This window comes from Heterodontus francisci, chromosome 28 (genome assembly GCF_036365525.1).
Source record: "Heterodontus francisci isolate sHetFra1 chromosome 28, sHetFra1.hap1, whole genome shotgun sequence".
NCBI lineage: Eukaryota > Metazoa > Chordata > Chondrichthyes > Heterodontiformes > Heterodontidae > Heterodontus > Heterodontus francisci.
In genome coordinates, this window is record NC_090398.1 from 18,165,220 (window position 1) to 18,176,939 (window position 11,720).

Consider the following 11,720-nt stretch of genomic DNA (forward strand, 5'->3'; position numbering starts at 1 on the left):
TTTCCTAACTTCTTGCTGTACCTGCGTGCTAACTTTCTGCATTCAAGCACACCCAAGTCTCATTGAACATCAACACTTACAAGTTTCACCTTTTAAAAAACACTCTGCTTTTCTATTCTTACAACTAATGTGAATCACTTTGCACTTCCCTATATTATACTCCATCTACTGTTCTCAACTCCTCAGATACTGAAGTAGTCCATGTCCCCATGAGGTAAGACCTGGACAACATTCAGGTTTGGGCTGATGGGTGCTAAGTAACATTCATGCCAAACAAGTGCCAGGCAATGCCCATCTTCAACAAGAGAGAATCTAACCATCTCCCCTTGACATTCGACAGCATTAACATCACTAGATCCCCACTATCAACATCCTGGGGGTTACCATTGACCAGAAACTGAACTGGAGCAGCAGTATAAATACTGTGTCTACAAGAGCAGGTCAGAGGCTGGAAATGCTGCAGCGAGTAATCCACCTCCTGACTCCCCATGCCTGTCCACCATCTACAAGGCACAAGTCAAGAGTGTGATGGAATAATCTCTACTTGCGTAGATGAGTGCAGCTGCAACAACACTCAGGAGGTTCAACACTATTCAGGATAAATGCAGCCCACTTGATCGGCACCCCGTTCACCACCTTAAACATTCACTCCCTCCACCAGGGACAGACAGTGGCAGCAGTGCGTCCCAGATACAAGATGCATGCAGCAACTCACCATGCCTTCTTCAGCAGCAACTCACCATGCCTCCTTCAACAGCACCTTCCAAACCCACGACCTCTTCCACCTAGAAGGAAAAGGGCAGCAGACGCGTGGGAACACCACCATCTGCAAGTTCCCCTCCAAGCCACACACCATTCTGACTTGGGAATATATCGCCGTTCCTTCACTGTTGCTAGATCGACATCCTGGAATTCCCTCTCTAACAGCACTGTGGATGTACCTACACCAGATAGACTGCAGAGGTTCAAGAAGGCAGCTCACCACCACCTTCCCAAGGGCAATTGGGGATGGGCAACAAATGCTGGTCTTTCCAGCGACACCCACATCCCACAAAACAAATAAGTATAAAAAATGACCAATGGAAGAAAGAAGTGGAGATGTGGACATGGGTTGTGTCCCTTTGAGAAAGGAAACAAGGTATGGCCTTGGCGTTGCTTCGGACCAGAAGTAAAATAAGAAGTAAAATGCTTTGTGAGCTGCCTCCCCGTCAGTTAAAAACTGATGATGGTTTGGATCTTCTGCTAGAGTTCTTGGATGAAATATACAAGTCGGGTGGTCTATTAAATGCCTTTGAGGCATGGTCAGAGTTTGATGCATTTTGGAAAACAGATGTTTATTCAGAGGAAGAATATATCATGTACTTTAACAGATTGTATAAAAGATTGACAAAATTCACTTTAGAGATCCCTGGTTCAGTGCTAGCACTTAAATTGCTGGATTGTGCTAAGGTGTAGCACAGGGACATGCTCCTGGTTCTAACTGCTTTTCAGTTCTCGGAGAGAGAGACTCCCTGTTGGATCAGATGTCTGCTCTCTTGAAAAGATTCCTGGGGCTTTGGTGGAGCAAATGGGACATTCCGCAGTAACACAAAGAATAGAAGACACCATAATTGTCAGTTTTAGAAATGGACCAGATACTGGATACAGGGGTCAGTACAATGGAATGGTTATGAACAAACAGAATGAGGATGAAAGCATCTTTAGCAGATCTGGCTATTATAGCAAAGACAAAATTGGATCAGCAATAATAGGTGTCTGAATCCCAGCAATGGCCAAGGAACAGTTAATAGGTGCCTCAGGTGTGGCTTCAAGTACCATTATGCCATGAACTGCACAAAGCAGAGAGGCAGAGTCCATGAAATGACACATGGGACAGGGGATTCTGAGGCAGAAGATGAAGACTTTGATGAATCCGAACAAACTGTACAGGTCACAAGGAGTTTTAGTCCTATACTGAATATGTTTTTCGCAGACTTGTTTAACTGTATTGTGCTAGTAGTGCTTGCACTTCAACAGTTTGTAGAACAGATTGGTTAAAATGTTATCTAGATTCACTAAGTAGTGAGGATTAATGCAACATTCAAGAGTATCAAAGTACTACTTGTTTCAGGTTTAGTAATGACGAGCATTGAGGTCACTAAAGAGTGTCATAATTCCATATAAAATATCTAGAGTAAGCCATGTTATCAGTACTGATGTCTCTAGTGAGATATCTATGTGGTTGAGTAAACCTTCTATCAAAGAGACACAAATGAAACTTGACATGGAGTGTGATAAGGCTGTTACTTTTGGAAAGTCAGTGGATCTGCACTTTACCCAATCAGGACATTATTGTGTTCCCTCAACAAAACTTGTTGTTTCTTTTCAGAGTGTTAGACAAATATTAATGGCATCAGTTGATAAGAATCAGAGAGTAGAAAAGCAAATGGGCTTTCAGTAATATGGACAATTTGCTCCCCCTGCTTGTCAGAGGTTAAAAACCCTGCTAAAAGATACAGGTACAGTTGAAGAGTGTATAAGGCTAATAGAAGAGATTGGTCAAGTGTGAAATATGTAAAAAGTATTGGAGGATGCCACCACGTCCTATTGTAAACCTTCCATTGGTACGTGGCTTTAACGAGGTAATTGTGTGGATCAAAGACAGAAATATTTTCATTCTACATTTTATAGACCTGGCCTGACTTAGTGTTTCTACAATAAAACAGAGTAAGGACAAAAGGGTGATTATATTTGCCAATGATGAATTCAGAGACATGTTTGAAAACATGAACAGGGTGGCGCAGTGGTTAGCACCACAGCCTCACAGCTCCAGGGACCCGGGTTCGATTCTGGGTACTGCCTGTGCGGAGTTTGCAAGTTCTCCCTGTGTCTGCGTGGGTTTTTGCCGGGTGCTCCGGTTTCCTCCAACATCCAAAGACTTGCAGGTGATAGGTAAATTGGCCGTTGTAAATTACCCCTCGTGTAGGGAGGTGATAGGGAATATGGGATTACTGTAGGGTTAGTAGACATGGGTGGTTGTTGGTCAGCACAGACTCGGTGGGCTGAAGGGCCTGTTTCAGTGCTGTATCTCTAAGCAAAGTAAGCAACATTCTGGTCATGAATACAGCAGCTGAAAGTCTTTTCAGTAATGGACTCTGTGACAGGAATGATGTGGTGATTGATGAAATGCTGCATAAAATCTTAGCTGATCAACCAGACTGCAAGTTGACAACCGGCCGAGCATTGATGGTTCATACAAAGAATTCACTCCAGTGGTTGGAGGGTTTAGTCTCTGTCAGTTGGTCTATAGGGAAAATTCCAAATTACCTCCTGAACTGTGTGATAGTCCTCCTGCTCGCGAAGGTACTACAATTAGTTCAACTTTGTCCAGCACATTTGAGTATTTTACATGTGTGACAATGGGCTTTCATCAAGTCTGAGGTCTTGTGGAACATTCAGAGAGCTCTGAGGCATCATATAAGATCATCTGAGATAGAATTTAATTCAGCAGATTTGCTCTATTATAAAAGAGAGGGTCATAGGGAACGGAAAGGCCTGGGTAAAGTAATAGGCCATGATGGTAAAACAGTCCCTATCAAACATATCAAACTGTTCAGGTTCATTCCTCATGATTTATCAGGATTAATGATATCTTGGATTCTGAGCAGCCGATAGAGTGAACAAGGCACCTTGTAACTCAAATGTTTGTGTGTTTTGTGATGAGGGTCCTGAGGACCAGTAAAACAGTAGATCAAGGGCTGGTTAGTGTTACTGTGAGTGATCATGACACACAGGACAGAGCTATCACATCCAAAGACCAATTGCTCAGAAACTTGGGTGACACATATTCCAGAGGGGTCAAGTTAATGCAGGAATATGACAATTGCGGGACATACAGGAAAAGCTACTGGTAAATTTAAATATTGTTTAATGTACAGGATGATGGTCAAGAAGTGAGGTCTGTGGACTGGTAGAATGGGATGAAAGAGTGGAGGGTATGAAAGCACAGTGCACGTTCTGATAGTGGATCTGGAGGTGACTCTTGCATCAGAAAAAATCAGGTACCGGAGAAAGAGTCTCGATAGTGTAAGAGAGAGATCTCACAGTAATTGTCCCAACAGATATAAAAGTGCAAGTAGAGGCTGTAACTTGAACAGATTACACAATGAAATTAAAGACACAGAACAGTCTCTCAACAGAACTAGAAGCAGATGTCCTCATGATTGTGAAGTTTTAGTGGCTGTCAATAAACTTGACAAACTATTAAGAGAAGTAAAACAAAGGGAATTAGATAGTTGGAGACAGTTGGAGTTTACTCTGATACCAGATCAGGGGCAAGCAGCCTTGTCACATAGGTGGATTTGTACTGAAAAGGTCCTTTCAGATGGGACTGATGAGGCTAAAGCCAGGCTGGTTGCTGAGGGGTTTTGAAGAGTGACCGGGTGATACAGATGTTGGAGTGGGCTCTCCTACAGCTGGAAAAGTAATCTTGAAAATCCTTTTAGCTATTTTCGTCACATATTCATGGGAGTGGAGATCAATTGACCTGAAAGCTGCATTTCTGCAGGGCGATACCTTTCAGAGAGGTGTGTTTCTGAAACTTCGCAAAGAGACAGCGGATGCAGAAGGGAAACTATGGAAACTAAACAAATGCACGTATGGCCTGAATGATGCTTCCAGCGTGTGGTATTTTACAGTGAGATCTGTTTTGCTGAAAATAGGTTGTGTTCAACTAAAAACAGATCCCACAATGTCTTATTGGTATCATAAAGGAAAAATTTCAGGCATCCTTATGATACATGTTGATTTCTTATGTGGTGATACTGTGGAATTTGAGAAAGATGTTATTAAAAAGATTAGAGTAGAATTTAAAATAGGGTGTCAGGCTTGTGGAACTTTTGAATATATTGGTTTAGATATTAAGCAGAGTAGGCCTGAAATAATTTTGAATCAACAATCCTATTTAATGGGTGTCACTCCCCTCCCAGTTAATCGTACTCGGACATCACAGAAAGATGATGTTATATCTGAAGAAGAGACAGAACAATTGTGAAGCTTGATTGGTCAGTTGAACTGTTTGGGCTCTCAGACGAGATCAGAGACTAGTTTTTATGTGTTGGAGTGAAGTGCTACAATGAAAGACCCTAAAGTCAAAAAAGTTTTATTTCCCCTTAAAACACTCTATAATTAAATTGATTAAATCTGGAGAAATGTGTGTTTAAGTTCCCATCCCGAGGTGACCCAAAGAACATGAAACTAGTCATTTTTAGCGCTGGTTCACATGCTAATCTTCCTGATGGGTATTCTAGTGCAGCTGGTTTCATAATATTACTGATGGGTGAAAATGGGAGATACCGTCCTTCAGCTCGGGAAGCTCAGAAAATAAAAAGGGTCGTTAAAAGTACTTCAGCTGATTGACACACTGGCCCTTGTGGAGACAGTGGATATGGGATTCTATTTGTCAAATATTGTAAGTGAGATTCTATACAAGGGGTTTACTGAAGATCACATACTCATTGAATGTTATGTAGATAATTGTTCATTGTTAGATAATGCACATTCCACTAAAAGTTTCAGAAAAGGTAACAGATCGACCTTGGTGGCTTGAAAGAAATACCGGAGAGAAAGGAAATCTCTAAAATTAAATGGGTAGATGCAAGTCATCAACTGTCTGATTGTTTTACAAAAGGAAATTCTTGTACGAAGAAATTCCTTATGATTCTCGAGGAGGGGCCTCTCGCAATTTTAATGCTTTGTACAGAATATGGAGGTTTTGGATTTGATTTTTTGCTGAAATTTTGTTTGTGCATATTAACTCTAATTTGAATTTAAAGAGAAAGAAGGGAATCTGGAAATTGCATATTAATGGTGTTTAATATGTGGGCGGTGGTCATTAACAGGGGTTTCAATTGAGCAGATACGTGGAGACACTTATTGAAACTGTGTGTGGTTGAGTGAGGAGGTGTGTGCTTGTCATGTTTAACTCTAAATATATGTAAGACTGAGTAAAGATTAGCTTTAGTATTATACTTCACCAGCTGCTTTGCAGAGTAGAACAGTAAGTACCAGACTGTGTGAGATTATGTTCATAATAACAAGACAGTGAACATTATTATTAGTATCAGTAATAGAGTTATTAATGAATGCTGTACATTATTAGTATCAGTAATAGTGTTATTATTGAACACTGTACACTATTAGTATCAGTAATAGTGTTATTAATGAACGCTGTACATTATTATTAGTATCAGTAATAGTGTCATTAATGAACGCTGTACATTATTATTAGTATCAGTAATAGTGTTATTAATGAACACTGTACATTATTATTAATATCAGTAATAGTGTTATTAATGAACGCTGTACATTATTATTAGTATCAGTAATAGTGTTATTATTGAACACTGTACACTATTAGTATCAGTAATAGTGTTATTAATGAACGCTGTACATTATTATTAGTATCAGTAATAGTGTTATTATTGAACACTGTACACTATTAGTATCAGTAATAGTGTTATTAATGAACGCTGTACATTATTATTAGTATCAGTAATAGTGTTATTATTGAACACTGTACACTATTAGTATCAGTAATAGTGTTATTAATGAATGCTGTACATTATTATTAGTATCAGTAATAGTGTCATTAATGAACGCTGTACATTATTATTAGTATCAGTAATAGTGTTATTAATGAACACTGTACACTATTAGTATCAGTAATAGTGTTATTAATGAACGCTGTACATTATTATTAGTATCAGTAATAGTGTCATTAATGAATGCTGTACATTATTATTAGTGCCAGTAATAGTGTTATTATTGAACACTGTACATTATTATTAGTATCAGTAATAGTGTTATTAATGAACACTGTACATTATTATTAATATCAGTAATAGTGTTATTAATGAACGCTGTACATTATTATTAGTATCAGTAATAGTGTTATTAATGAATGCTGGACATTATTATTAGTATCAGTAATAGTGTTATTATTGAACACTGTACACTATTAGTATCAGTAATATTGTTATTAATGAACGCTGTACATTATCAGTATCAGTAATAGTGTTATTATTGAACACTGTACACTATTAGTATCAGTAATAGTGTTATTAATGAACGCTGTACATTATTATTAGTATCAGTAATAGTGTCATTAATGAACGCTGTACATTATTATTAGTATCAGTAATAGTGTTATTAATGAACACTGTACACTATTAGTATCAGTAATAGTGTTATTAATGAACGCTGTACATTATTATTAGTATCAGTAATAGTGTCATTAATGAATGCTGTACATTATTATTAGTATCAGTAATAGTGTTATTATTGAACACTGTACATTATTATTAGTATCAGTAATAGTGTTATTAATGAACGATGTATATTATTAGTATCAGTAATAGTGTTATTAATGAACGATGTATATTATTAGTATCAGTAATAGTGTTATTATTGAACACTGTACACTATTAGTATCAGTAATAGTGTCATTAATGAACGCTGTACATTATTATTAGTATCAGTAATAGTGTTATTAATGAACACTGTACACTATTAGTATCAGTAATAGTGTTATTAATAAACGCTGTACATTATCAGTATCAGTAATAGTGTTATTAATGAACGCTGTACATTATTGTCAGTATCAGTAATAGTGTTATTAATGAACGCTGTACATTATTATTATCAGTAATAGTGTTATTAATGAACACTGTACACTATTAGTATCAGTAATAGTGTTATTAATAAACGCTGTACATTATCAGTATCAGTAATAGTGTTATTAATGAACGCTGTACATTATTGTCAGTATCAGTAATAGTGTTATTAATGAACGCTGTACATTATTATTAGTATCAGTAATAGTGTCATTAATGAACGCTGTACATTATTATTAGTATCAGTAATAGTGTTTTCAATGAACGCTGGAGATTTGCACTGATACTTGTTATTTCCCTCCCTTATCCCCAGCCTATCGGATATCGGTCTCTCAGATTCTTGTGCCGGGGGTCTCGCCTCTGCTCTCAGTACAAACCATTCACTGACGTTTCTGAACCTGGGGTCAAACTCCTTCACCGACCGATCTGTCCCCACTCTCCTCCGTCTAATACTGAACTGCAGGAATCTGGAGTGGATCTGGTGAGTGTTTGTGTGAATGTTTAATGTAATAAATAAAATATAAATCGGATTCAGTCACTCTTATAAGTAATATTTCTGTGATTATTATTGAAATATTATCCCAGTCTGCCTGTTATTTACACTATTGTTCAGTCCGTTTATTTCCTCTTTAATCTGTTTCAGGTTGTGGTGGAATCAGTTCAGTTCAAATGGAGAGAATCAGCTGAAGTCGCTGCAGGGTACAAGACCCAGACTGGATGTGGTTGTGACTGTGTGAACATTTCAATTTGTAAACATCACTGGTCTCTCTTTATGAACATTTTTGGCCAATTTTCTGTCCTTCCCCTTTAATTGGCCGCGCTCCAGGTTTAAATCCTATTGGCTGTTTCACTGTTTCTAGTTCGAGCTGAGCGAGTGTCATCTCCCATTGTGACATCAGAGGCCCAGCAACAGGGTCACGTGACTCATCCGCCCGGCCCCACAGCGCTGCTTCTGCAGGATATCCGGGACTGAACATTCCCCAATGGGGCACTGGGGAAATGTACAGACAGGAAGGGTCCAGGGTGGGACTCAGTCTGGGCTGCAGTGGGACACTGGTAATTACACTCAATATCCCTGGGTTTGGGAATTACATTATCCAGGGTTCACGCTCAGCATCAGTACCCAGTGACCCTGCTGGGAAGTGAACCTGTGTGTGTTCAGGATGGAGACAGGCTCTGTTCAGCTTGGATAGATCCCACCGTCCAATAGATACCAATACCCAGTGTCTGGGGTCACCCAGAGAGAGTATCCTGTTGGGGAGGTTCCTGAAACTGGTGCACCCAGGATGGGTCAGCACTGCGAGAGGAGAAATGGGGAAAGTGTCAGTCAGGAATCCCACTGTTCTGTCTGGGTGATCGTGAGCATTTGTAGTGTTTAAGGATCCTGAACTTAACATATTTGTGGCACCAACATGGGAGCAGGTACTGGTGTTACCATGGAAATTAAACATTGTGTACTTACTGTGGACTGAATTTTCAAACGGAATCACCTGAGACTGTAAACCATGAGATTGTGAAAAGGTGCAATGACCCTGTGAAACATCCTGAGGAAACTGAGGGGTCGATGAACGGACTTGTTACCTGGATTTGTATAATGACTTCCACTTGGAAATGTTTTGTTAAACTTCACCTCTGTATCACTGCCTCCTGGATGATGTAACAGTACTGATGAGAATTGTTATTGTGTGATGTTGAATTAAATGATACATTATCTTAACAAGTACATCTCAGGACTTCTTACCAACTTCAAATTTGAGAATAGTTTCAGAGTTTTGGCCTTTACCAGATAAAGGTGAGTGTGGATCAAAAGCAGTTCACCTGAGTGAAATATCAGAGAGAGCCAGGTCAACGAAGCATCACTGTTTCAGCGAGGTGAGAGAGGGAATCCTGGGAATTATAGACCAGTTAGCGAAACCTCTCTTGCAGGGAAATTGCTGGAGATTATAATTAAAGACAAGGTGATTAAACACTTAAAAAAAAAGTCAATTGCTCGGGGAGACCAGCATGGATTTATAAACGGCAGGTGATGTTGTGCGGTTCTGATTGGATTTTTTGAAGTAGTGACTAATGTCGTCAACAGAAGAATGTGTATGAATGTTATTTATGTGAACTTTCAGAACGCATTTGATAAAGTGCCTCATAAGAGACTTTTTTTTAATTCACTCATTCATGGGATGTTGGTGTCACTGGCCAGGTCACCATTATATGCCCATCCCTAATTGCCCTTGAGAAGGTGGTGGTGAGCTGCCTTCTTGAACCGCTGCAGTCCATGTGGGTTTGGTACGCCCACAGTGCTGTAAGGAAGGGAGTTCCAGGATTTTAACCCATCGACAGTGAAAGAACGGCGTCATGGTTCCAAGTCAGGATGGTGTGTGACTTGGTGGGGAATCTGCAGGTGGTGGTGTTCCTTTTGCTGCCCTTGTCCTTCTGGTTGGTAGAGGTCGCAGGTTTGGAAGATGCTGTCTAAGGAGCCTTGGTGCGTTGCTGCAGTGCATCTTGTCGATGGTACACACTGCTGCCACTGTGCGTCGGTGGTGGAGGGAGTGAATGTTTCTGGATGGTATGCCAAACAAGCTTAGTCCTGGATGGTGTCGAGCTTCTTGAGTGTTGCTGGAGCTGCACCCATCCAGGCAAGTGGGGAGTATTCCATCACACTCCTGGCTTGTGCCTTGTAGTTGGTGGACAGGCTTTGGTGAGTCAGGAGGTGAGTTACTCAACGCAGGATTTCTAGCCACTGACCTGCTCTTGTAGCCACGGTATTTATATGGCTACTCCAGTTCAGTTAATGGTAGCCCCTAGGATGTTGATCGTGGGGGATTCAGTGATAGTAATGCCATTGAATGTCAAGGGGAGATGGTTAGATTCTGTCTTGTTGGAGATGGTCATTGCCTGGCACTTGTGTGGCACGAATGTTACTTGCCACTTATCAGCCTAAGCCTGGATTTTGTCCAGGTCTTGCTGCATTTCTACACGGATTGCTTCAGTATCTGAGGAGTCACGAGTGGTGCTGAACATTGTACAATCATCAGCGAACATCCCCACTTCTGACCTTATGATTGAAGAAAGGTCATTGATGAAGCGGCTGAAGATGGTTGGGCCTGGGACACTACCCTGAGGAATTCCTGCACTAATATCCTGGAGCTCAGATGATTGACCTCCAACAACCACAACCATCTTCATTTGCACTAGGTATGATTCCAACCAGCAGAGAGTTTTCCCCTTGATACTGACTTCAGTTTTTCTAGGGCTCCTTGATGCCATACTCGGTCAAATGCTGCCTTGATGTCAAAGGCAGTCACTCTTACCTCGCCTCTTGATTTCAGCTCTATTGTCCATGTTTGAACCAAGGCTGTAATGAGGTCAGTAGCTGAGTTGCCCTGGCGGAGCCCAAACTGAGTGTCACTGAGCAGGTTATTGCTAAGCAAGTGCCGCTTGATGGTACTGTTGATGACACCTTCCATCACTTTGCTGATGATTGAGAGTAGGCTGATGGTGTTGTAATTGGCAGGGATGGACTTGTCCTGCTTGGTCAGTAGTGGTGCTACCGAGCCACTCTTGGTGATGGACATTGATGTCCCCCACCCAGAGGACATTCTGTGCCCTTGCCACCCTCAGTGCTTCTTCCAAGTGCTGTTCAACATGGAGAAATACTGAGTCATCAGCTGAGGGAGAGTGGTAGGTGATAATCAGTAGAAGGTTTCCTTGCCCATGTTTGACCTGATGTCATGAGACCTCATGCGGTCCGGAGTCGACGTTGAGGACTTCCAGGACAACTCACTCCCGACTGTATACCACTGCGCCGCCACTTCTGCTGGGTCTGTCCTGCCATGGGACAGGACATACCCGGGGATGGTGGTGGCAGTGTCTGGGGCATTGTCAGGTGATTCCGTGAGTATGACTATGTCAGGCTGTTGCTTGACTAGTCTGTGGGACAGTTCTCCCAACTGTGGTACAAGCCCCGAAGAGGACCTGTTTGGGGATTATCAGGAACTAGGAACAAAATTAAATAACAGGTTCTCTAGAGTTATAATCTCTGGATTATTACCTGAATCACGAGCAAATTGGCAT

At 40.7% G+C, this 11,720-nt stretch overlaps 1 protein-coding gene across 10 annotated transcripts in view; it reads left to right on the plus strand.

Moving 5' to 3' along the window:
* LOC137385110 (NACHT, LRR and PYD domains-containing protein 3-like) overlaps positions 1-9,337 on the plus strand; it is a 97,355-nt gene extending 88,018 nt beyond the window's left edge. For 9 of the 10 annotated variants that reach the window (XM_068059883.1, XM_068059882.1, XM_068059881.1 and 6 more), the window contains 2 exons: positions 7,966-8,133; positions 8,296-9,337. In XM_068059883.1, the coding sequence (XP_067915984.1) occupies positions 7,966-8,133; positions 8,296-8,389 (262 nt within the window). In that variant the 3' untranslated portion in view covers positions 8,390-9,337. Of the gene's footprint in view, positions 1-340; positions 6,251-7,965; positions 8,134-8,295 lie in introns of those variants that run through there. The other variant, XM_068059890.1, reaches the window with a different exon arrangement.
* Positions 9,338-11,720: the final 2,383 nt, after the last annotated feature.